The sequence below is a fragment of the Perca fluviatilis genome, chromosome 2, assembly GCF_010015445.1.
Source record: "Perca fluviatilis chromosome 2, GENO_Pfluv_1.0, whole genome shotgun sequence".
NCBI classification, from domain to species: domain Eukaryota; kingdom Metazoa; phylum Chordata; class Actinopteri; order Perciformes; family Percidae; genus Perca; species Perca fluviatilis.
Window position 1 is genome coordinate 2,419,165 of NC_053113.1, and position 23,244 is coordinate 2,442,408.

At 43.8% G+C, this 23,244-nt stretch overlaps 2 protein-coding genes across 4 annotated transcripts in view; both read left to right on the top strand.

Moving 5' to 3' along the window:
- Positions 1-15,170, top strand: part of LOC120570706 (latent-transforming growth factor beta-binding protein 2-like) — a 47,665-nt gene extending 32,495 nt beyond the window's left edge. Inside the window, 16 exon segments of the mRNA XM_039819184.1 lie at positions 1-92; positions 420-454; positions 456-543; positions 733-858; positions 1,373-1,420; positions 1,423-1,515; positions 2,941-3,213; positions 4,787-4,858; positions 5,651-5,779; positions 6,847-6,987; positions 8,228-8,380; positions 9,920-10,003; positions 10,273-10,405; positions 11,580-11,827; positions 13,635-13,787; positions 14,314-15,170. The exon segment at positions 1-92 is cut by the window's left edge and continues 34 nt beyond it. Of these exon segments, the coding sequence (XP_039675118.1) occupies positions 1-92; positions 420-454; positions 456-543; positions 733-858; positions 1,373-1,420; positions 1,423-1,515; positions 2,941-3,213; positions 4,787-4,858; positions 5,651-5,779; positions 6,847-6,987; positions 8,228-8,380; positions 9,920-10,003; positions 10,273-10,405; positions 11,580-11,827; positions 13,635-13,787; positions 14,314-14,456 (2,011 nt within the window). The 3' untranslated portion in view covers positions 14,457-15,170.
- The window catches only part of LOC120571101 (zinc finger protein 664-like), a 416,820-nt gene that overhangs the window by 294,806 nt on the left and 98,770 nt on the right, over positions 1-23,244 (top strand). The gene's annotated exons all lie outside the window — the stretch shown is intronic.

Consider the following 23,244-nt stretch of genomic DNA (forward strand, 5'->3'; position numbering starts at 1 on the left):
CGACCACGCCCTCTGTAACAACCTGAGAGGAACCTACCAGTGTGTGTGTCACCGGGGCTTCAGCTCTGTCGCCGACGGGAAGGCCTGTGTGGGTACGTCCTCAGTCCTCAGCCCTCGGGGGGGTTCGTCCATTTTTATTTTCTTTTTGAAATATTCATTTATCGGCCATTATAAATGCCAATACCGATAGTTTGGAAAATGCCTGATATCGGCCCTGCTGATATATCGGTCGGGCTCTCAATGAGAGAAACACAGGACTCAGTGTTAGGGGTCTCTGTTTCTGCTTTTAGCGCTGATGTAACGGTGATGTCATCTTTGGCCCGTCGGCATGACCACCACATGTAAACATATACGTGTGTGTGTGTGTGTGTGTGTGTGTGTGTGTGTGTGTGTGTGTGTGTGTGTGTGTCTCTCTGCAGACGTTGACGAGTGTGTGAAGTCGGGTGTTTGTTTGGGACGGTCGCTGTGTGAACACCGAAGGCTCCTTCCAGTGCCAGTGTCAAACCGGCTTCACCACCAACCCAGAGGGGACTGCCTGCCTCGGTACGCACACGCAGAACACACACACACACACACACACACACACACACACACATATGCATGCACGCTCTGCGTAATTGTGACAAACATTTCTCACTCTTTGTACAAACCAAACAATCAATATTTAATATAAAACACAGATCAGACTCTCTCTCCCTCTCTCTCTCTCTCCCCCCCCTCCCTCTCTCTCAGATGTGGATGAATGTGCCAATAAGACGGTGTGTGGAGACCACGCCTTCTGTAACAACCTGAGAGGAACCTACCAGTGTGTGTGTGACCGGGGCTTCAGCCATGCCACCGACGGGAAACACTGTGTGGGTACGTGCCCGTCTTTAGTCCTCAGCCCTGTAACAGCACTTTAAAGCCTTTAGTGCAGCGCCTCCCAAAGTCCCAAACCAGGTCCCCATCCGGACTGAACGGAAACTCAATCCGTACCCGGCACCATAAACCTTGTGTGTAAAGTTTTTTTTAATTTTTCACCACATTTTCTATTGACCAATAAATTGTTAGTGGCGTTGAACATACAGTAGTGGTGTAACGGTGGGTACTGCTGCAGGATGCTTCACCGGCTGACGTAACGCAGCACAATCTCTGTGGTGTCAGCATGTCGCTTTGCATTGTGGGTAATGTAGGCGCCGGGTTTTGCCAAGGAAGAAGAAAGTGTGGAATAAAAAAAAAGATGATATCTCTGATTGTGCTGCTTTGATTTTGATGGGTTTTTTTTCTTTTAAACTGTCAGTGTGAAAGGAGGGATGATAAACTAGAGTACCGTCTCTCTCTCTCTCTCTCTCTCTCTCTCTCTCTCTCTCTCTCTCTCTCTCTCTCTTCCCAGATTTGGACGAGTGTGTGTCCCTGCCGGGTGTGTGTGGCTCTGCTCGCTGTGAAACGTGGAGGGATCCTTCATGTGCGAGTGTGACCGAGAGGGAGAGGAGTACGACACCAGCAGCCAGCGCTGTGTCAACACGGCACCACCAGGTACACTCACCCTCACTTTAGTAATTTCGATAATACCAGTATGTCTCGATACTGCCTAAAACGTGGTATCGGTATCGGGAATACCGAGTTTATGCACCGATCATACCACGTAATAACCCTAAAGAAAATCTACTTAAAGTAGTTTATTTATGTTCTTTTCATTATAACTATAAAAGAAAGTTCTGGGGCATTCCTTGTTTGCGTTTGTTCATGTTTCACAAAAGTTTAACTGAGCCAGAGACAACAAAAAAAATCATCATCCATACAATAGTATATACAGATGTTAAAAATAATGAAATATATGACACCTGTAGTGGTATCCCGATACAAGTCAGGTATCGGAATCGGTATCGGGAAGCAAAAAAGTGGTATCGGACCATCTCTACTTTAGTGTAGTTTAGTTTAGTTTACACAAACAAGTGAAATACATACAATGGAATTAAAAAAATAAGTAACTACAGTGGAGGAGAGGCGGCTTATTCAACATCCTCTACTACGAAAACATGATCATTTCTCTACAAAAATGTAAAAACAAGCAATAAACAAACAAAATATATCAGGTAATGATACACAGTTAAAGCAAGAAAAACATTTGACACGGTGTTGGAAAATGTCAGAAAAGTGACACAAATGTTGAAGAAGGTGACCAAAAATTTGAAAAAAGTGACAAAAATTTGAAACAGGTGACAAAAATGTCGGGAAAAAGTTTCAAAAGTGTCGGAAAAATTACAACAATTTCGGAAAAATGACAAATGTTGAAAAAAATGATAAAAATGTTGAACAAGGTGACAAATATGTCAAAAAAAGTGACAAAAAATTTAGAAAAAATGTCTGAAAAAGTTTCAAAATTGTCGGAAAAATGACAAAAATTTTGAACAAAAATGTTGAAAAGGTGACAAATATGTCAAAAAAATGACACAAATGTCGAAAAATGTGACAAAAATGTTGGAAAAAGTGACAAATATGTCGGGAAAATATGTCTATAGGTCTATATAAAAGAGACTTCAGATACAGTATTAGGGGACCACTAAGGTCTATATAAAAGAGACTTCAGATACAGTATTAGGGGACCACTAAGGTCTATATAAAAGAGACTTCAGATACAGTATTAGTGGACCACTAAGGTCTATATAAAAGAGACGTCAGATACAGTATTAGGGGACCACTAAGGTCTATATAAAAGAGACTTCAGATACAGTATTAGGGGACCACTAAGGCCTATATAAAAGAGACGTCAGATACAGTATTAGGGGACCACTAAGGTCTATATAAAAGAGACTTCAGATACAGTATTAGGGGACCACTAAGGTCTATATAAAAGAGACTTCAGATACAGTATTAGGGGACCACTAAAGTCTATATAAAAGCATCCAAAGAGCACCATGTCATGGGACCTTTAAAATTCTCCTCTTTCTGCTCCCGCAGCAGAGACAGCCCCCAGCCCCCCAGTCTCCTCCTCTTTTGGTACCATTTCCGTTGCCGCCCCTGACTATGTCTATTCGGTGATGCTGCTTCCGGGGCTTCCCCCCCTCCCGCCGGTGCGTCCAGGTGAGCTGAGGGAGTGCTACTACAACCTGGCGCAGCGGGGGTACTGCGGCCTGCTGGCCTTCAACACCAGCCAGCAGGAGTGCTGCTGCACGCTGGGCGAGGCCTGGGGGCTGGGCTGCCGGTTCAATGCCTGCCCCCCCGAAAACACAGGTGAGACACCCCCATGCAGAATAAATAGAGAGATATATGTCGTAGAAATCCGAACAACAAACCTGAATAAAGATTTGAGACAGAGCTTGCCTGTTATCTGGTTTATTCTAGGGATGCCTTCTGCACCTATAGCTATAGCTATATAGTGTGGTTTATAGTATACTATATAGCTATAACTATATAGTATAGCTAGATAGCATAGTATGTACTATATGCTATAGTCGGAGCAGGCCCCCTTTTAACCCACATGTATGAGGCTGATTAACAACTGATAACGACCAACGACCATAACTAGGGATGCACCGAATCCAGATTTTTGGGGTTCGGCCGAATCCTGAATCCCATGGTTGAGATGGTGCTGACTCCTCCTCCCATCCTCAGTCCATGAACACAGTAAACACATCCTGCATTTTGGCTGCTGTCCGGAGATTCCTTCATGCACAACTCATATTTTTCGGATATTTCATACCAAATGTTGTAATAGTGTATAGTGTTGTGTATAGTTTAGGGTCCTCGCCACCACCAGACCAATCAGCATTGAACAGATTGAACATGTAGCTGGACTTGAATGGCCTTCTTTTGACTGAAAGTACTGCCAAACAACAACTTTTTCTGATCACCAGTTCCATGTCCACTTTCTCACAGCCTGCTGCATTGAACGCTCCACCTACGTAAACACCTTCCCGTAATCAATGGCGCCGTCATTACGGCGACCATCATAGCGCGCCTAGTGCAAGCATAGGGTTCAGTTCACTGGGAAAAAATTCTAAGGTTCGGCAGAAACCCAACCCCGTCAAAAAGCCCAATATTCAGCCGAATCCGAAGCCAAATCCTGGATATGGTGCATCCCTGGTTTATTCAATAAACGTGTAGATGGAATCAAGTCGTGCACAAGTCGCAGCAAGTGCAGGAGTTGACTGACAAACAGGATGCAAGCACACACTGACATATTGTTTACAATGAAGCAGGGACAAAAAGGCCTGGACATGAGACGAGATAGGTCTGTTCATCTTGGCTAGCATACCACTATAGTAAGTAAGCAGGGGCGGAGATAGACTCTCAGTACAGTGGGGGCGGAGCTTCATTATGGGGCCCTCTGCCACCAAGTCATTTTAAAATTGTAACCGTAAAAAAAAAAAAAATGCACATTATAATGTGTCACTTGTTGAGCCAAGTAAGCCTATATGTCAAATAAAACACAAGGAAAAGCCAAATTTTTTAACAAGTTTGTATTGACAAACAAAGAAAGCAGTTTGCTAGTCAAGTAACAATGTTTCAGCACCACGGACAGCAACAGCTGATGAACAGCGATGGTGCTGAACAGGCCGAGTGTGCTCAATCACTGCCACAGTACATAATTGACATGGCACTATTGTATATATGTTTGATAAGAAGAGCAGGATTATCACAACGTGAGATCATATGCAGTAATTAGCTTCTCACGGGGCCCTGGGGCGGCTGCACCCATGCTATCTCTGCTACTGGCAGTAAGGCTATGTTCACACTTGTAAAAATAAAAGTCAGGTTTGTTAATCTGTGTTGTGATTAAAGTGTCTCTTTTATTTTTGTGCAGCCGAGTTTCTGTCTCTGTGTCCCAGTGGGAGAGGATACGTTACTACTGGACCTGGAGCCTTCAGCTACACCGGTACATATACATTTACATATTTAATGTGGGGGGGAAGTAACTAAGTACATTTACTCAAATACTGTCCTTAAGTAAAAGATCTGAGTTGTTCTTCTACCGCTGGCTATTGTTTGGAGGTCAAACTGAAAGAAGTTAAAAGGTAACTTTGGTATTTTTCAACCTGGACTATAACTTCACATGCTATGCACCAGACTCCATGTAAATAATCAGGACTTTTAGCGTGTATAGAGCCAGTATATTTCCACCAGACTCCATGTAAATAATCAGGACTTTTAGCGTGTATAGAGCCAGCATATCTCCACCAGACTCCATGTAAATAATCAGGACTTTTGCGTGGCGGGTGCAGCCAGTATATCTCCACCAGACTCCATGTAAATAATCAGGACTTTTAGCGTGTATAGAGCCAGCATATCTCCACCAGACTCCATGTAAATAATCAGGACTTTTAGCGTGTATAGAGCCAGCATATCTCCACCAGACTCCATGTAAATAATCAGGACTTTTAGCGTGTATAGAGCCAGCATATTTCCACCAGACTCCATGTAAATAATCAGGACTTTTAGCGTGTATAGAGCCAGCATATCTCCACCAGACTCCATGTAAATAATCAGGACTTTTAGCGTGTATAGAGCCAGTATATCTCCACCAGACTCCATGTAAATAATCAGGACTTTTAGCGTGTATAGAGCCAGTATATTTCCACCAGACTCCATGTAAATAATCAGGACTTTTAGCGTGTAAATAAAACTTATAAATAAGTTGTACTAATAAAGATCTGTTGTTCTCTGCCAGATGTGGACGAGTGTAAGCGTTTCCATCCAGCGGTGTGTCAGTACGGAAAGTGTGTCAACAACATCCCCGGATACGACTGCTACTGCCCCAGCGGATTCGTCTACAACAGCACAACGCTGGAGTGTGTCGGTACGTACAACACACACACACACACACACACACACACACACACAAACATAGTGCGTGGCACTATCTTTGTGGGGACCCGTCATTGACATAATGCATTCCCTTGCCCCTTACCCTAACCTTAACCATCACAACTAAATGCCTAACCTTAACCCTTACCCTAACCTTAACCATCACAACTAAATGCCTAACCTTAACCCTTAACCTAACCTTAACCATCACAACTAAATGCCTAACCTTAACCCTTACCTAACCTTAACCATCACAACTAAATGCCTAACCTTAACCCTTACCCTAACCTTAACCATCACAACTAAATGCCTAACCTTAACCCTTACCCTAACCTTAACCATCACAACTAAATGCCTAACCTTAACCCTTACCCTAACCTTAACCATCACAACTAAATGCCTAACCTTAACCCTTACCCTCACCTTAACCATCACAACTAAATGCCTAACCTTAACCCTCACCCTAACCATAACCTAATTCTATCCCTAATCCTAAAACCAAGTCTTAACCCTCAAACAGCCCTTTAAACTTGGGGGGTCCAGCATTTTGGCCCCACAAAACTTTCCGGACCCCACAACAATAGTTAAATGAGTACACACACACACACACACACACACACACACACACACACACACACACACATACATACATACATACATACATACACACACACACACACACACACACACACACACACACACACACACACACACACACACACACACACACACAGATATTGAATTTATTTGCTCTGAATTCACCTCTTTCCTCATGTCTGTGTCTGTCTCTCTGTCTCCCTCCCTCCCTCCCTGTCTCCCGCCCTCCCTCCCTGTCTCCCTCCCTCCCTGTCTCTCTGTCTGTCTCTCTTCCTCCCTGTCTCCTTCCTTCCCTCCCTGTCTGTCTGTCTCCCTCCCTGTCTCTCTCCCTCCCTCCTTGTCTCTCTCCCTGTCTGTCTGTCTGTCTCCCTGTGTCTCTGTCTGTCTGTCTCGCTCCATCCCTGTCTCTCTCCCTCCCTGTCTCTCTCCATCCCTGTCTCCCTCCCTCTCTGTCTGTCTCAGACCATAATGAGTGTGAGGAGGAGACTTGTGTGGGAGGACAGTGTGTGAACACACAGGGGTCCTACTACTGCCGCTGTCCGTCTCCTCTGGTGCTGGACGACACGCAACGCAACTGTGTCAACTCGTCCCACCTCACTGTGGGTAAGGACCTCATCCTCCGTCTGAGAGATACTGGAGACACATTTCACTCTTTATTCTCTTTACTTATATGGATTTATTGTTTGTTTTATCTTTAGAGTGTCATGCATTGTTTCCCCTTGCCTGGTCCTACCAGACTCTGGTCCATTAGCCTGGTCCTACCAGACTCTGGTATACTAGCCTGGTCCTACCAGACTCTGGTACCAGACTCTGGTCCATTAGCCTGGTCCTACCAGACTCTGGTATACTAGCCTGGTCCTACCAGACTCTGGTACCAGACTCTGGTCCATTAGCCTGGTCCTACCAGACTCTGGTATACTAGTCTGGTCCTACCAGACTCTGGTACCAGACTCTGGTACATTAGTCTGGTCCTACCAGAGTCTGAACAAGAAAGAAAAGGGTTCTAGGAACGTTATGTTGTAGGAACTGTAACAATCCTGCTCTGGTTTATCGGCATTTCTTTAAACCAATCACAATCGTCTTGGGCGCCGCTAAGCTCCGGAGGGAGCCACGGTGCCTCTGCTAAATAGTCTCAGGAAGGAACTTGTTTTGGTGGAACATGTGTACGTTCAAAAGTAGTTTTAGTCGTGCAAACCCCTAACCCTAACCCTAATATTTAAAAACTCTCTGCTTTTGTGGGGAATTCTGAGTCTCAAAGTCGCAAATGTATCAAATTCTGAACGGCAGTGTCGCATAATTACAGTATGCAATCCAGTTTCCTCATTTTTATTTTTTTGGTTGTGGTGCACAACTAGTCGGGCCAAAATTTGCTGTGAACCTAAATTGAAATGCGGGCCGGATCGAAATTTGCAAGGGGCAGGATTTGGCCCCCGGGCCTTGAGTTTGACACATGTGATATAGACTTAAGAACCAGCGCCATATTAGCACGGTGTTTCGGTACCCAACCCTAGCTTCTGAGTTGGAGAAAATAATAAATAAAGGACAATAACTAGTCACTTATCTACAAAAGATGCAGGGATTATCACACAATAATTATTTAATTGCTGCTATTTTCACTTCTATTTGCACTTGGGGCCCACATAGCAGGGCTAGGCAGCTTTATTTGTATAGCACACTGTATAGTATGTCATACATATAAAACGTCTGCCAAAGCGAGTCCTTCTACACCTCAGAGTCCTGGAAGTGGAACGTCGTGGATATATAGACTATCTAGCACATAAACCCCCCCGTAAAAAAAAGAGTTAAAAAAGTAACCCAGCTGTGTTCCTGTCTGTCCTTCCAGATGAGAACCTGTCTGTGTGCTGGCAGCAAGTCACCGCAGACCTGGTGTGTCAGAGTCCTCTGCTCGGAGCTCAGGTTACCTACACGGACTGCTGCTGTCTGTACGGAGAGGGCTGGGGCATGGAGTGTGCCCTCTGCCCCCCCACCGACTCCGGTAAACACCTCACTGCACCAACACCACCAACACCGCTAACACCACCAGCGTGTGTCAGACACACCTGATTCAGGCGGCTTGAAGAGGCGCTGTCACTGCCCGATGTGGGTCGAGCATGCGTCACTTTGCGACAAGTTGCCTCCAAGATGCTAACGGCGTTTTGGCAATCAAAAAATCCTAGATAGCTAAAACGTTTTTGAAATAACTGCTGGCTACAAGTTAGCAATCAGACACTACAAAGGCTGTCAACTTGAATGGTGTTTTGAGCTAACGTTAGCAATCACACAATCATAGATAGCTAACGCATATTATTACAAGCAAACAATGCTTTTATAAGCACAGGTTTATAGACCCCACATGTTCTCTCCATGAGTCCTTACAGTTTCACAAGTCCCACAGGTTTTCTTACAGAGTCACAGCCCTCTACAAGCCCCCCACACTGCCCCATACCCCCTACATGGCTCTCTATCCCCACAGGTTCCTATAGAGCCCCACACCTCCGACCCCACAGGCTTTCTCTATAGCCCCAGGGCCTCTATAGAGCCCCCACATTCCTTTTCCTCATAGGAGCCCCCTACAGCTTTCTTTAGAGTTAGAGCCCCTACAGGTTTTCTCTATAGAGCCCCCTACAGGTTTCTCTATAGAGCCCCCCCTACAGGTTTCTCTATAGAGCCCCCCAAAAAGTTTCTCTATAGAGCCCCCACAGGTTCATTTCTCTATAGAGCCCCCTACAGGTTTTTCTATAGCCCCCCTACAGGTTCTCTATAGAGCCCCCTACAGGTTTCTCTATAGAGCCCCCTACAGGTTTTCTATAGAGCCCCACATGCCTCTATAGAGCCCCCTACAGGTTTCTCTATAGAGCCCCCTACAGGTTTCTCTATAGAGCCCCCCCTACAGGTTTCTCTATAGAGCCCCCCCTATTACAGTTTTCTCTATAGAGCCCCCTACAGGTTTCTCTATAGAGCCCCCTACAGGTTTCTCTATAGAGCCCCCCACAGGTTTCTCTATACAGCCCCCCACAGGTTTCCCTATAGAGCCCCCACAGCTGTTTCTCTATAGAGCCCCCCCACAGGTTTCTCCTACAGCCCCCCACAGGTTTCTCTATAGAGCCTCCCCTAAAGGTTTCTCTATAGAGCCCCCTACAGGTTTCTCTATAGAGCCCCCCACAGGTTTCTCTATAGAGCCCCTACAGGTTTCTCTATAGAGCCCCCCACAGGTTTCTCTATAGAGCCCCCCACAGGTTTCTCTATAGAGCCCCCCCCTACAGGTTTCTCTATAGAGCCCCCCCCCTAATGCTTTCCTAGCTTTCTGCTTCTGTTTTGCCGGCTCAGCCATGACGATAGTGTGTAAAACTCCATCGCTACCTTGTTAGCCGGTTCCTGAATGGGCGTATGTGTGCAGTGCCGTGAAGTCATTTGTTCAGATGGTTAATAGTCTGTGTGTGTGTGTGTGTGTGTGTGTGTGTGTGTGTGTGTGTGTGTGTGTGTGTGTGTGTGTGTGTGTGTGTGTGTGTGTGTGTGTGTGTGTGTGTGTCTGCAGAGGGCTATGCCTCTCTGTGCAGCTCTGTCCTCTCTTCTTCCTCCCTCTCCGGAGGAGAAACCGGAGTTAGACCAGGACGACCAGGTGAGTCCTGAAATATTATACCTCTAATTATTTATACTTATTATTATTATTATTATTATTATTATTATTATTGTTATTATTATTATTATTATTCTTTATGACTGTTTTTCTTCTTTATTCTCTAATTTATTTATAAATCCCAATGTCCTTACTCCTCTCCTGTCTCCTCTCCTTACTCCTCTCCTGTCTCCTTCCCTGTCTCCTTTCCTGTCTCCTGTCTCCTCTCCTGTCTCTTCTCCTTACTCCTCTCCTGTCTCCTGTCTCCTCAGGTCCTCCCTACCTCCCCCCCTACAGTCCAGACTCCTTCTTGCCTGACTACGAGGACTACTCTGCAGTAGGGGACAGCAGGACGGCCTTCAGAGGGAGGACACCGGACGGCTCCTACGGCCGGCAGGAGTACAGGTGGCCACACGAAATACAAACATTACAGGCTAATAGCGCCGACACACGCGCTTCACACCGCGAGCGGATACGCGCCACACGGCGGAGAAGTTGAGCGAAAGGAAAAAGAGAGCGTGCTGTGGCGTCCGTGAGTGTGTCCATCCTTGAGAGCTGTTCTGTTGTCAGTTAATTGTAGCGTTGACCGGCGTGAAATCGGCGTATGTCAGACTGACCGGCCGGTCGCCGGTCATGGCCGAGCATGTGAAGCACGGCTTCGGTAGCCTTCATGTTGAATGTGATTGGTATAAAGCCCGCCTCAGCGGTTGTGATTGGTATAAAGCCCGCCTCAGCGGTTGTCATTGGTGCCTCGATTTTGGGACATTGGAAATAGGTTTGAATGGGCTCTTGGCCAGACTGACTTGCAGAGCAAATCTCAAATTTGCCGGAAGTTCGTCAGGGTTCACCCAGGCTACCATCGTTGTCTTTGGCAGGTTGAATTTCTTCAGCTACCGCAGGAAATACATCCTTTGTTGTGCTTTCTTGATGAGGGAGCTGATGTTCAGATAGCTTAATAAGGGACTGTTCGTTATTTATTTAAGAAGCCACCAGAGGAGTTTTAGGACCTTTAGCCAAAATACACATGACCCTGATTTAGACACGATTTAGAAAAAAGGCATGACCCTCCCCCAACAACGTATCGATACCTTCTGTACTGGTTTGCCCTTGGCAAATATATACAAATTACGATTGTGTTTTTACAGCCATGACATACGTGACTAAACCTCTGCGTTCTCATCTGACGCATCCCACTCCTCTGTTATGGTGTGGTGGCCATTTCAGTAGATTTACTCACTAACGTTGTTGTGGAAACCACCAGGGGGGGCACTGCTCCACGTGCCCCCCAGCAAACTCATGGGTCAGACCCATCTGGTAGCGAAGGAGGGCCGGGACTAAGAGCTACATGGAAAAATATGCACCAAACAAGCCACTTTGAAACTTTGCTGTTTCTATGAATACAAAAGTTGGTTGACCCCTTTAACAACGTGAACAAGCCTCTTTTTGTATTGATGTTGACAGCATTGTCTGTGTGTGTGTGTGTGTGTGTGTGTGTCTGTGTGTGTGTGTGTCTGTGTGTGTGTCTGTGTGTGTGTGTGTGTGTGTGTGTGTCTGTGTCTGTGTGTCTGTGTGTCCCCAGCACCGGTTACTACCCTGAAGGAGACTTTGGCCCCCCCGATGCCGACCCGCGGGCCGAGAGGGGGTTCGGGGCACGGCCCCCCCCTCCGGCCTGGCCTGACGCCCCCCCTCTCAGCCTGGCGCCGCTGCGTGGCGTTCCCTACGGCGTGGAGCTGCTGCCGGACTCCGAGGACACCGAGGACCAGTGGAGGCCGCGCCCGCCCTTCACTGAGAGGGGAGGGGGGGGGGCCCCGCAGAGGGTCTATGAGAGTGAGTCTAAATGTTATTATTACTTCAACTAAATCATGTGTGTGTGTCTGTGTGTCGGGGGCGGGGTTGTCTGTGTGTGTGTGTCTCTTTGTGTGTGTGTCTCTGTGTGTGTCTGTGTCTCTGTATGTGTGTGTGTGTGTGTGTGTGTGCCTGTCTGTGTGTGTGTCTCTGTGTGTGTCTGTGTGTACGTGTATGAGTGTCTCTATATGTGTGTGTGTGTGCCTGTCTGTGTGTGTCTATGTGTGTGTGTGTCTGTGTGTACGTGTGTGTCTGTCTCGGTGTGTGTGTGTCTGTGTGTGTCTGTGTGTACGTGTGTGTCTGTGTCTCTGTATGTGTGTCTGTCTCGGTGTATGTGTGTCTGTGTGTGTCTGTGTGTACGTGTGTGTCTGTGTCTCTGTATGTGTGTGTGTGTCCGGGTCTGTGTGTGTCTCTGTGTGTGTTTGTGTGTGTCTCTCTGTGTGTGTGTGTCTGTGTGTGTCTGTGTGTACGTGTGTGTATGTGTGTGTGTGTCTGTGTGTGTGTGTGTGTTTGTGTGTGTTTGTGTGTGTCTGTGTGTACGTGTGTGTATGTGTGTGTGTGTGTCTCTCTTTGTGTGCGTGTGTGCAAATCATGTTCTCGTAATTCTACAAGGTTTCCGCGGGGTCTTAAAACGTCTAAAATTTCAAAAACAAAATTGTTGGCCTTAAAAAGTCTTTGATTAGTATTGTGTTCTAGTTCTTAAATAATTTTAAGGTCTGAATTTCCCTACGTCCATGCGACGCTACCTGTAATGCTCATTGACATATTGTTTTTTGTAAATCTGTGGTATATACAGTATGTAGTTTTTTCTTTCACTCGTCCAAATATAATTTGCTGTAAATGTACAGATCATTATTACTCGGTGTCATTTTTATTCAATTTGAATACATTAATTTGCTTTGCGAGTACTTTTGTGACTCTGCATTTGGTTGTACTTTTATGTCGTGATGCAGGTCTTAAATTTCATTCATAAAAGGTCTTATAGCGCCCATATTCTGCTCATTTTCAGGTTCATAATTGTATTTAGCAGAATAGGTTTACATGGTTTAATTTTCAAAAACACCATATTTGTTGTTGTACTGCACATTGCTGCAGCTCCTCTTTTTACCCTGTGTTCGGGTCTCTGTTTCAGCTACAGAGTGAGACATCTTCTTCTTCTGTACTATCTTTGATTGCACTCGCACATGCTCAGTAGCTCAGATGTAAATCATGTCAGCTAGCTCCATAGACAGTAAAAGAAAGGCTGTTTCTCCGACTTCAGTCAGTACCAAGGCAGGATCAGCTGGGAGACTTCTTCTAAACCAGGGAGCACATGGAAGTAGTTCTTTTGGTAGATTATGGTGAACTAGTGTGTGTTGTAGCGGTGCTTTGCTATTGAGAATGAGGTAGCATGCTAGCGCTAGCATGCTAACAGTTGCGGTTAGCCAGCTCGTTTCGGCTAGTGGTGTAGAAAGCCGTGCAGATTTTGACCAGCTCACCAGGAGACTGAATGCAGGACACATTCAGAAACCAGATCTCACTCAGAACACCATGGATGGGTTTGCCAAAGTCTGTATGTGTGTGGAAGCACCAGAGAAACAAAAAAACACCCCAAATCACCAGAAATCTCATAATATGGGCACTTTAAAAAGTCTCAAATGTATAACAGCAGACTGCATGTGAACAGCAGCAGGGATTAGTGGCTGCTCAGTGCCATCTGCTGGACTCTTTCTGTGGTTCAGCGTGACGGAGAGAATAAAAATACATCAAAGCATTGATTATATTCTCTCTCCCCCCCCTCGTCTTTCAGGGCGTTACGAGTCGTACGCCGGCCTGGGCACAGCAGAGGATTGTGGGATTCTGCACGGCTGCGAGAACGGCAGGTGTATTCGCGTTGCCGAGGGCTACACCTGTGACTGTTACCAGGGATACGAACTGGACATGACCTCCATGACGTGTATAGGTACGGAGAGGAGACCCCTGCTCTGACTCCTCGCAGATATCTCTGTTCAACATGACCTTATTCAAAGTGTGTGTGTCTGTGTTTGTGTGTGTGTGTGTGTGTGTCTGTGTATGCGTGTTTGTGTTTGTTTGTGTGTGTGTGTGTGTCTGTGTCTGTCTGTGTGCTTGTGTGTGTGTGTCTCTGTGTATGTGTGTGTGCCTCTTTGTCTGTCTGTGTCTGTGTATGCGTGTGTGTGTGCGTGTTTGTGTTTGTGTTTGTGTGTGTGTGTCTCTCTCTGTCTATCTGTGCGCTTGTTTGTGTGTCTCTGTGTATGTGTGTGTGCATGTTTGGGTGTGTGTGTGTGTGTGTGTGTGTGTGTGTGCGCGTATGTGTATGTGTGTTTGTGTGTGTGTCTGTCTGTCTGTCTTTGCACTTGTGTGTGTGTGTGTGTGCGTGTGTGTGTGTCTGTGTGTGTGTTTGTGTGTGTGTGTGTGTGTCTGTGTATGCGTGTGTGTGTGTGTGTGTGTGTGCGCGTGTGTGTTTGCAGATATAAACGAGTGTGAGGACAGCGTCAGCGTGGGCTTCCCGTGTGTGAACGCTCGCTGCGTGAACACGGACGGCTCGTTCCGCTGCGTCTGCCGGAGAGGATACGTCATGTCCCGCAGACCCAACCACTGTGTGGCTGCGTAGAACGGACTGGGCTCGATCAGACCAGTACCAACTGGTCTCGGGATGCACAACGGCGGACTGGGCCAGACTAGATTAGACCAAACCGGTTTGGGCTTTACCATAACGGGTCTCTCTCGATTAAAGACCAACTTAACACCCCCGTTTTAGCTTCTACAACTTCTCCGTGTCTTTGCAATAACGACTGGATTTCTGTGTTTATGTGTCGGTAATTAACATGGCATTGTGTCGTAGTTTTGGGGGGGGGGGGCCTGGTGTCTCAAAAACATTGCAGGTTTTTGGTGTTTAAAGGATAAAATGTCTTTGTTTTCATTGGAAACACTTCAGATTAGGCCCAGGTTCAATTGAGAGTGTAAGGAAGTGACTGCACACATGATAAACCAGCTAAAAATGATCAGAAATTATGTATTTATTTCCATTTATTTTGAAGCTTTATATTAGTGGTTTTGTCCCAGACTAGCTGCTGCACCAGTACATTCCCTAAAACCACACAACCACTGCTTTACCGGACTTATCAGGTTAATCAGGCTGATAATAATGTTCTTACTAATCTAGGTCACTCGACTCTACGTGGACTGCAACTAACAGTTACGACCTAATATTAAAGGTGCTGTAGGTAGGATTGAGAAAATGTAGGACTTAGCCAAAAAATGTTAACATAGACAACTTCTCAGTCCCTCCCGCCCTTTCCGCTAAAGCCCAAAACAGTCTCTTAAGCCCCTCCCCCCCTCCCCCCATGCGTGTGCATGAGCAGTGAGCGGTGGAGTTTTGCAAATCGCACTACAGGCTGTAGGTGGAGCCAGAGGAGCTGGATTTTATTCTAGATGCTTTATGTAGTTCTACTGGAACATAGTGTCAGTTAAGGTCTATATAAAAGAGACTTCAGATACAGTATTAGGGGACCACTAAGGTCTATATAAAAGAGACTTCAGATACAGTATTAGTGGACCACTAAGGTCTATATAAAAGAGACTTCAGATACAGTATTAGGGGACCACTAAGGTCTATATAAAAGAGACTTCAGATACAGTATTAGGGGACCACTAAGGTCTATATAAAAGAGACTTCAGATACAGTATTAGTGGACCACTAAGGCCTATATAAAAGAGACTTCAGATACAGTATTAGGGGACCACTAAGGCCTATATAAAAGAGACTTCAGATACAGTATTAGGGAACCACTAAGGCCTATATAAAAGAGACTTCAGATACAGTATTAGGGGACCACTAAGGTCTATATAAAAGAGACTTCAGATACAGTATTAGGGGACCACTAAGACCTATATAAAAGAGACTTCAGATACAGTATTAGGGGACCACTAAGACCTATATAAAAGAGACTTCAGATACAGTATTAGGGGACCACTGAGACCTATATAAAAGAGACTTCATATACAGTATTAGGGGACCACTGAGGCCTATATAAAAGAGACTTCAGATACAGTATTAGGGGACCACTAAGGCCTATATAAAAGAGAATTCAGATACAGTATTAGGGGACCACTAAGGTCTATATAAAAGAGACTTCAGATACAGTATTAGGGGACCACTAAGGTCTATATAAAAGAGACTTCAGATACAGTATTAGGGGACCACTAAGGTCTATATAAAAGAGACTTCAGATATAGTATTAGGGGGCCACTAAGGCCTATATAAAAGAGACTTCAGATACAGTATTAGGGGACCACTAAGGTCTATATAAAAGCATCCAAAGAGCACCGTGTCATGGGACCTTTAACACTAATTCGAGTTTTGAGTTAGTAAATTATACGTACAGTCACTTTTTTACAGCGTCAGTTGGTCCGGTCTGTTGTTAGCAGCCACGTTGTGACCGGTAGATCAAGTGTAATCAGTGTCTTCCCAGTCTAAACAAGTGTGGCACCAGTAGTTTAAACCAGGCTAACTCCAGCCAGCCAGCCCACTGGCAACCACGCTGGGCCAACGTTCATCTTTATGTTTCTGATGATGACTCTATCTGGATGTTTGTTGTATAATAATTCAGGTAAGTTTTATGAGCGTAAAACAAATGTTTTGAGACGTGTGAAGTTGTGAAGTAGATAAAGTTGTGTGTCGTTGCTTTTTTTAGGAAACTAACTAGACTGCAGAGAAACGCTGAGCTCAGATCAGTTTGAAAACAACTTCATTTTTTAACTCGATAGAAAACAGTTGGAACGACAGGTTCACTTTTTACACCAATCTGTTCAATAAAACTAAGATTTGAAAGGATTTATCTGTAAAAATTGAGGGATTGTGACATTCTACTTAAAAATAATTAGCTTACAGGGCCGTAGCTACTTCAATACCGAGGTTAAAGAGTTGTTGAATTATAAATTCTGGCTGTTAGATACTTGGCTAATAAACACCCTAAATGTATCGGCTAGCGATACCCAGCCCTGTTACATACAGACTTTAAACTCCTGCTAAAGTGGTACCTACCAGGGCTTTAAATAACTTTTTTAATCACCAACCAACAAGGCTAGTACATTTTTAAAGTTACTAGCCAATCAGACTTTTCACTAGCCACATATGTTTGATTTAGTTTTTTCCATAACTAACTTTACTTTAATCTTAGCTCCTCTGGTTTGTTTTGCGCCATTCAGTTCATGATTGATACCACACGCTAGGCACATATCCACCGGTTATACGAAACGTTACAAACAAAGTGTTCATGGGAAATGTAGGATTAGAACTACAAGCAGTGTTGCCAGAAAAATATTACGTTTCCAAGCCAAACAATCAAAACAACGGCCACATTTCTGGGGGGACAACAGACCAATTTGGAAAAATGTTTTGCAGCCTGCCTATTCAAACAGACGCAGAGTTATTTGCTTCATTCGCCAGTGGCCAAATTGGCTAATAACTTAACAATGTTACGCTTTTGGCAGGTTGGCGGGTGTCAATTTAAATCCTCGATACCCAACCCTGTTAAATACAGACTTTAAATTCCTGCTAAAGTGGTTAAAGATGCCCTGCCACACATATTTCATAACTTTGTGGTAATGTCTGAAGGTCTACCATGGACTCCGTAACATTTTTTGTGGAAGAAATGCCTTGGTTACCTTGTTTCAAGCCATTCTAGCGTGGTATAGAAAGCCTGCAGGAAGACTCAGCTCGATTTGTGCCAGTTCTCATTAATATTCAACAAGCAAAGCTGTTTGAATCTGATTGGCTAACAGCTATCCAATGAGAGCCTGGCTGTCAGCATCCTTTACCCAGCCCAACTGGGCGAGCTCATGAATAGTAATGAGCTCAGGCAACATGATGTCAGACTGACCAGCTTTTGTGATTGGCCTGATTTCTCTGCTTATTTCTGTTCAGTGTCTAGAGCTGACAGAGGAGGTAGCAGTTCATTTTCACATTCACCACATAACACACACACATATGGACAGATTTAAAAAAAAAAATACAAGTAAAAACGGTTTTGTATGGCAGGGCACCTTTAAAGCTTCCCCAAAATACCCGAAACAACACGAGGACGGTGTTGGCCTTGTTGTAATAATGATGAATGAATTAGGATGTACTGTGATTAGTTGATATTTTCACCCATTACAGATGTGGTTTTACAAAAACGTTTGTTACTTCGACAGGATAAACGAGAGCTTATTTTTGTCAGTTTATGTAAGTTTTCTGGTGAAAAGGTATTACAGCACGTACATTTTATATAATCAGAGAGTTTTATAATCAACACTGTCTGCGGGAGAGATAATTAACTACACAATGATTTATCTTTTCGCTAAACCAAATTAGGCAAACGACAACGAATAAATAGTTGGGATAAATCCGGTGATATTCTATATTTTTCTCATCAACAAATCTCACGTGCAGATCAAAACCCAAAATGTTTTTTTTTGTGCTATAAACAAGTCGTTCATAAAAGAGCTCCATTGTTGTTAAGAGCGAGACTTTCCTCCCCCCAAAAAACACCCCTACAAGTGGTTTGTTCCAGCATCATTCTGACCTATATTTAGGTTTCTAGCGGTGGCGCCCTCTAGTGGCCGCAGTAGTTCTGACGGTAATAAAGCAGGAAGTAATAAAGAGGAAGTAGAATGGCGCCAAATGTCCTGGTTAAGCTTAATTTATGCTCGCCGCGGTGTTCCTGGCAATTTATAGGTGCATACCAACAAAAACTGGAGTCCACCAACTGAGGAAAAGACACAATGGGGAATTAAATTCCACAATGAGGTTGGACACTTTAAGAAATGTTTAATCCAATTAATTTTAATAAGTGTTATTTAAGGTAGTAAAGTCTAGGAAGCTAAAGACCATCTGGCGCCCCCCAGAAATTATCTTAATTTCAGAACCTCTGGTATAGTAGCCTGGTGAGACCGTCCTGATCTGGCAAGATCCAGTTTTCCACTCACAGATCAGTCTGGCATCTTGAGACAGAGAAAATTTGGAGCCGTTCGCCAAACGACAAGCCAATCAGCGTTGGTTTTGAGGCGGGTTTAGGTGTGACGCAACAAGAAGCGTCTATCACCAACATAGGTGGTTATAGACAGATGGTTTATCCAATCAGCTAACCAGTATTTTCAGACAGCGGTAGCCCTAATTCTATTAGCCGCTCGCTAATGCTTTTTTCTCTTGGATCCTTCTTTTGGAATATGGCACGGGAACCTGAAATGGGGCCTTTTATTCCTATTTTTCGTTATACAAACGGCATATATCCTTTACCGACATTTTGCTTGCTTACTTGCTGAGCTAACGAGCTATGCTTTGCCTGCAGCAGCAGGGGTAGCCTGGCTTGTGGTTGTATTTTCATACGCTTTGTTGATCTGATTGGTTGATTTGGCCCGTCCATCACCAACATAGGTGGTGATAGATAGATTATCCAAACAGTTTATCCAATCAGCTAACCAGTATTTCCGCACCTTCCTAAAAGTTCTCCAACGGAAAGTTCCCAGATGGATATGCCGAGCAAATTTGAAGCAATCCATCTGGCGGAGTCAGGTTACTGGTATAGAGCGCTTAATGTGGATTCATGAAAATAGTCCCCAACAAATGCACTATTTCCTCCTGTTGGTTTGACAAAAAACTACAGTGAGCAGTTATTAAAAATGTGTATCTACACATGAGATTTGTTGATAAGGAAAAATATAGAATAAGTTTGATTTCTACATTTGATTATTTACCTTCTGTTCACTTTTAGAAATACTAAAGGTGTTGATGAATACTGACTCATGTCTGTACTTTTATGTGTCGGCAGATGCGGATTTCTCTTCTGAATGTACTGAAAGCTGCAATCACTCATAGCGTGTATATAATAATTCACATTCCTCCACAATAATCCTGTTATATTGTTACTTTCTAACATGCTGAAGATGACGAACCTTCAACTAACGTGTGATGTATAACATGCACTGTATCTGCCGGAGAGTTTGTGTTCACGCGGGATATTTTGTACGTTGTTTAAGATTTTATTCTCTGGTTTGTTTTTTGAATTGTTCATTTTAATGGTTTAATGAATCACTTTTTTTATCATTGTTGTTTGTATGACAAGAAATGAAAATATATTTGCACACACTTTTATTGAAACCTGAGTTTGGTTGTTTGTTTGTCGTCTGTCTGGTGTGAAAGACGGAGAGGATGTGAGGATGTGACCCCGTCCCGTTCTTCATTTACCTAAATCCAACTATCCGGTTCTTCATTTACCTAAACCCAACTGTCCTGTTCTTCTTTACCTAAACCCAACTGTCCTGTTCTTCTTTACCTAAACCCAACTGTCCCGTTCTTCTTTACCTAAACCCAACTGTCCCGTTCTTCTTTACCTAAACCCAACTGTCCTGTTCTTCTTTACCTAAACCCAACTGTCCTGTTCTTCTTTACCTAAACCCAACTGTCCCGTTCTTCTTTACCTAAACCCAACTGTCCTGTTCTTCTTTACCTAAACCCAACTGTCCCGTTCTTCTTTACCTAAACCCAACTGTCCCGTTCTTCTTTACCTAAACCCAACTGTCCCGTTCTTCTTTACCTAAACCCAACTGTCCTGTTCTTCTTTACCTAAACAATACCTGTCTTACCTAAACCAACGTTTTACAAACCCAACTGTTTTACCTAAACCCAACCGTCCTACAAACCCAACTTTGTTCTTCTTTACCTAAACCCAACTGTCCTGTTCTTCTTTACCTAAACCCAACTGTCCCGTTCTTCTTTACCTAAACCCAACTGTCCCGTTCTTCTTTACCTAAACCCAACTTTCCTGTTCTTCTTTACTTAAACCCAACAGTCCCGTTCTTCTTTACCTAAATCCAACCGTCCCATTCTTGTCCCATGTGTCATGCAATATATATATATATATATATATATATATATATATATATATATATATATATATATATATATATATATATATATATATATATATATATATATCGTATATCTGACGCTAAAGGAGACTTTTAGCGTCAATAACAACGCCAAAGGCACCTGACCAAGCGTCCGTATGTTACTCGATGGGAGTGAGAATGTGTTAACCGAATTACCATAAACGAATCAACTTATATTTTGATATAACTACAGATGAAGTGTTTTTGGCCCTGATTTGAGTCATTTTCATAATAACATACACATGAAGATATTTGGTTTTTGTTTTCACTGAACAACCTGTAATCTAATCAGGAGAGACTTCGTTGCAGATATGCGAACATTTATTTGTAAGTTACAAGTGCAAAGTAAGAACATACATAAACTTTGGAGATTAGACTCCATCGTAGAAGGGGTATATATATATTTTTGAGGTTTAGAGAAAAACAAAACATATCCCTCAATGGAGTCTAGATACTGGTGGTGGTGACTAAACACCCGTAGACCGGACGAAAAAGCTAACAGGGAGCCGTCAGCCGGGAGAAGACCGAGAACACCGTGGTCAAAGAAGCCTGGAGGCAGAAGGGGAGGAGGCGGGTCGCACTCTCGTCTGAAAAGACAACTGACAGAGAGAGAACAGATTTAAAACATGGTAGTCATGCTGTGATTGGCTTGAACATACGTGCCCGATTCTGATTGGTTTACACGAATGTAACACCCACCAAGCTGATCAGTTTAAGAGAGAGAGAGATAATGTAAATGAAGTCTCCCTGTCAGAATTTACGCTGAGCTACAAAAGTAGTCCACATCAACGGATGTACATTTCCAGGATAACTGCATAACATCATGCGCGAAATGTCCCTCACCTTCCTCTCTCCGTGTGTTTTCGTTCTCAAACTCTGTTCATTTCCGGAAACAACAACAACCTTCAAGCTAGCCAGTTACACGCTGAAAATGTCAAAGTTTAGAAGAACATTTGGACGGTGCAACAAGTCAGGTCTGCTTGGTTCTCTCAGGGAATGATTATAAAGATTAACAAAGAACATGTTTAGGGCGTTTCCTCTCTAACTGGGAGGTTTTGGGACTGATTGGTGGGATTGCTGTGGTACACACGGAGATACACTGGGAGCCTATGAGGTTTAACCATGTATCAGCTAATTTAAATAGCTCACGTTACTGTATTGTCATCAGTTAACATCTGTTAATATTATATGTGGCGTTTTCTTTTGCGGGGTGCAAATGTTCCACCAAAACAGAAGTTCCTTCCTGAGACTATTTAGCAGAGACACTGTTGCTGTGTCTGAAGCTCAGCGCCGCCCAAGACCATTGTGATTGGTTTAAAGAAATGCAAACAATCCAGAGTGTTTTTTTTCTCCTATCCCAGAATGCATCTGTGGTGTAGCCAGACCTTGCTCCATCTGTCAATGTGAGACTATCTGGAATTAAGCTCTCAGCACAGAAGATCTTTTTTTCCCATCAATAACCAGTTCACAGATTTTGTTCTCTTAACATCAGTCAGTTTGTCGCCTGCTGGGAATCTCCATTAGCATGTGGCTAACCAGCTAGCATTGCGTACTGAGTCTTACCTGAGTCATCTCCTCTGGTGACACTCGCGTGCTAATCGTCTGGAATCCTCCAGCTGGCTCCATAACCTTAATGCCTGCACTGTTTATCTGTTTATGTAGATCCTGGCCTGTAAGCCACTTTCTATAACAGGACACACACACACACACTCACACGGGCAGCATTAATAGGATTACAGAGGTTCACCCAGTACTGAGGCTGAAACTGTGAGCCAGCGGAATATCAGCTTTCACTTTCACACACAGACAAACTTTACAAACTGCCAGCAGCGATCTGTCAAATTATTACATGATAATGTAGTGACGGGAGCGTGCCTATGTTCCCACATTTACTTTTTTGATAAATTTGTATCAGATTTTATCCCCCTTTTTCCCAATTCGGTAGCCAATTACACTCAATCTATTATCCAGTAGTAATGGACTACAGATAGAATGTAGCCTTAACCCTAACATAGGGCCTAATTTTAATAAAAATCTTAAAAATGTGGGAACATAGGGCCTTATTTTCAGTGAAAAACAAATTCTTAGAAATGTGGAAACCATTGGGCTGTGGGACCATAGGGCTGACCCTGATAAGACAACATTTCTGCATCTTTTTACATCTTAAAATAACTAATAGTTTCAGGACACTACTGCAGTGTTTACATTACATATACCCTGCTACATATAGCAACATGCTAACACCAGAGAAAGCTGTTATTTTGGCTGCAAATGTTAATTTCTTCCGACCAATTTTGGATCCTATTTGTGAAAAGAAAAGAAATTGAAAGTAGCTTCCTTGGTAGGCTATACCTCAAGTTTTTCTAACATTTTTGAATTCTTTGCCCTTTTGGATAGTTCATATTTCTTAGGATGATGTATGATTTATGATGAATAGGGGCATGTTTGGCTCTTTTGTTCTTATTTCC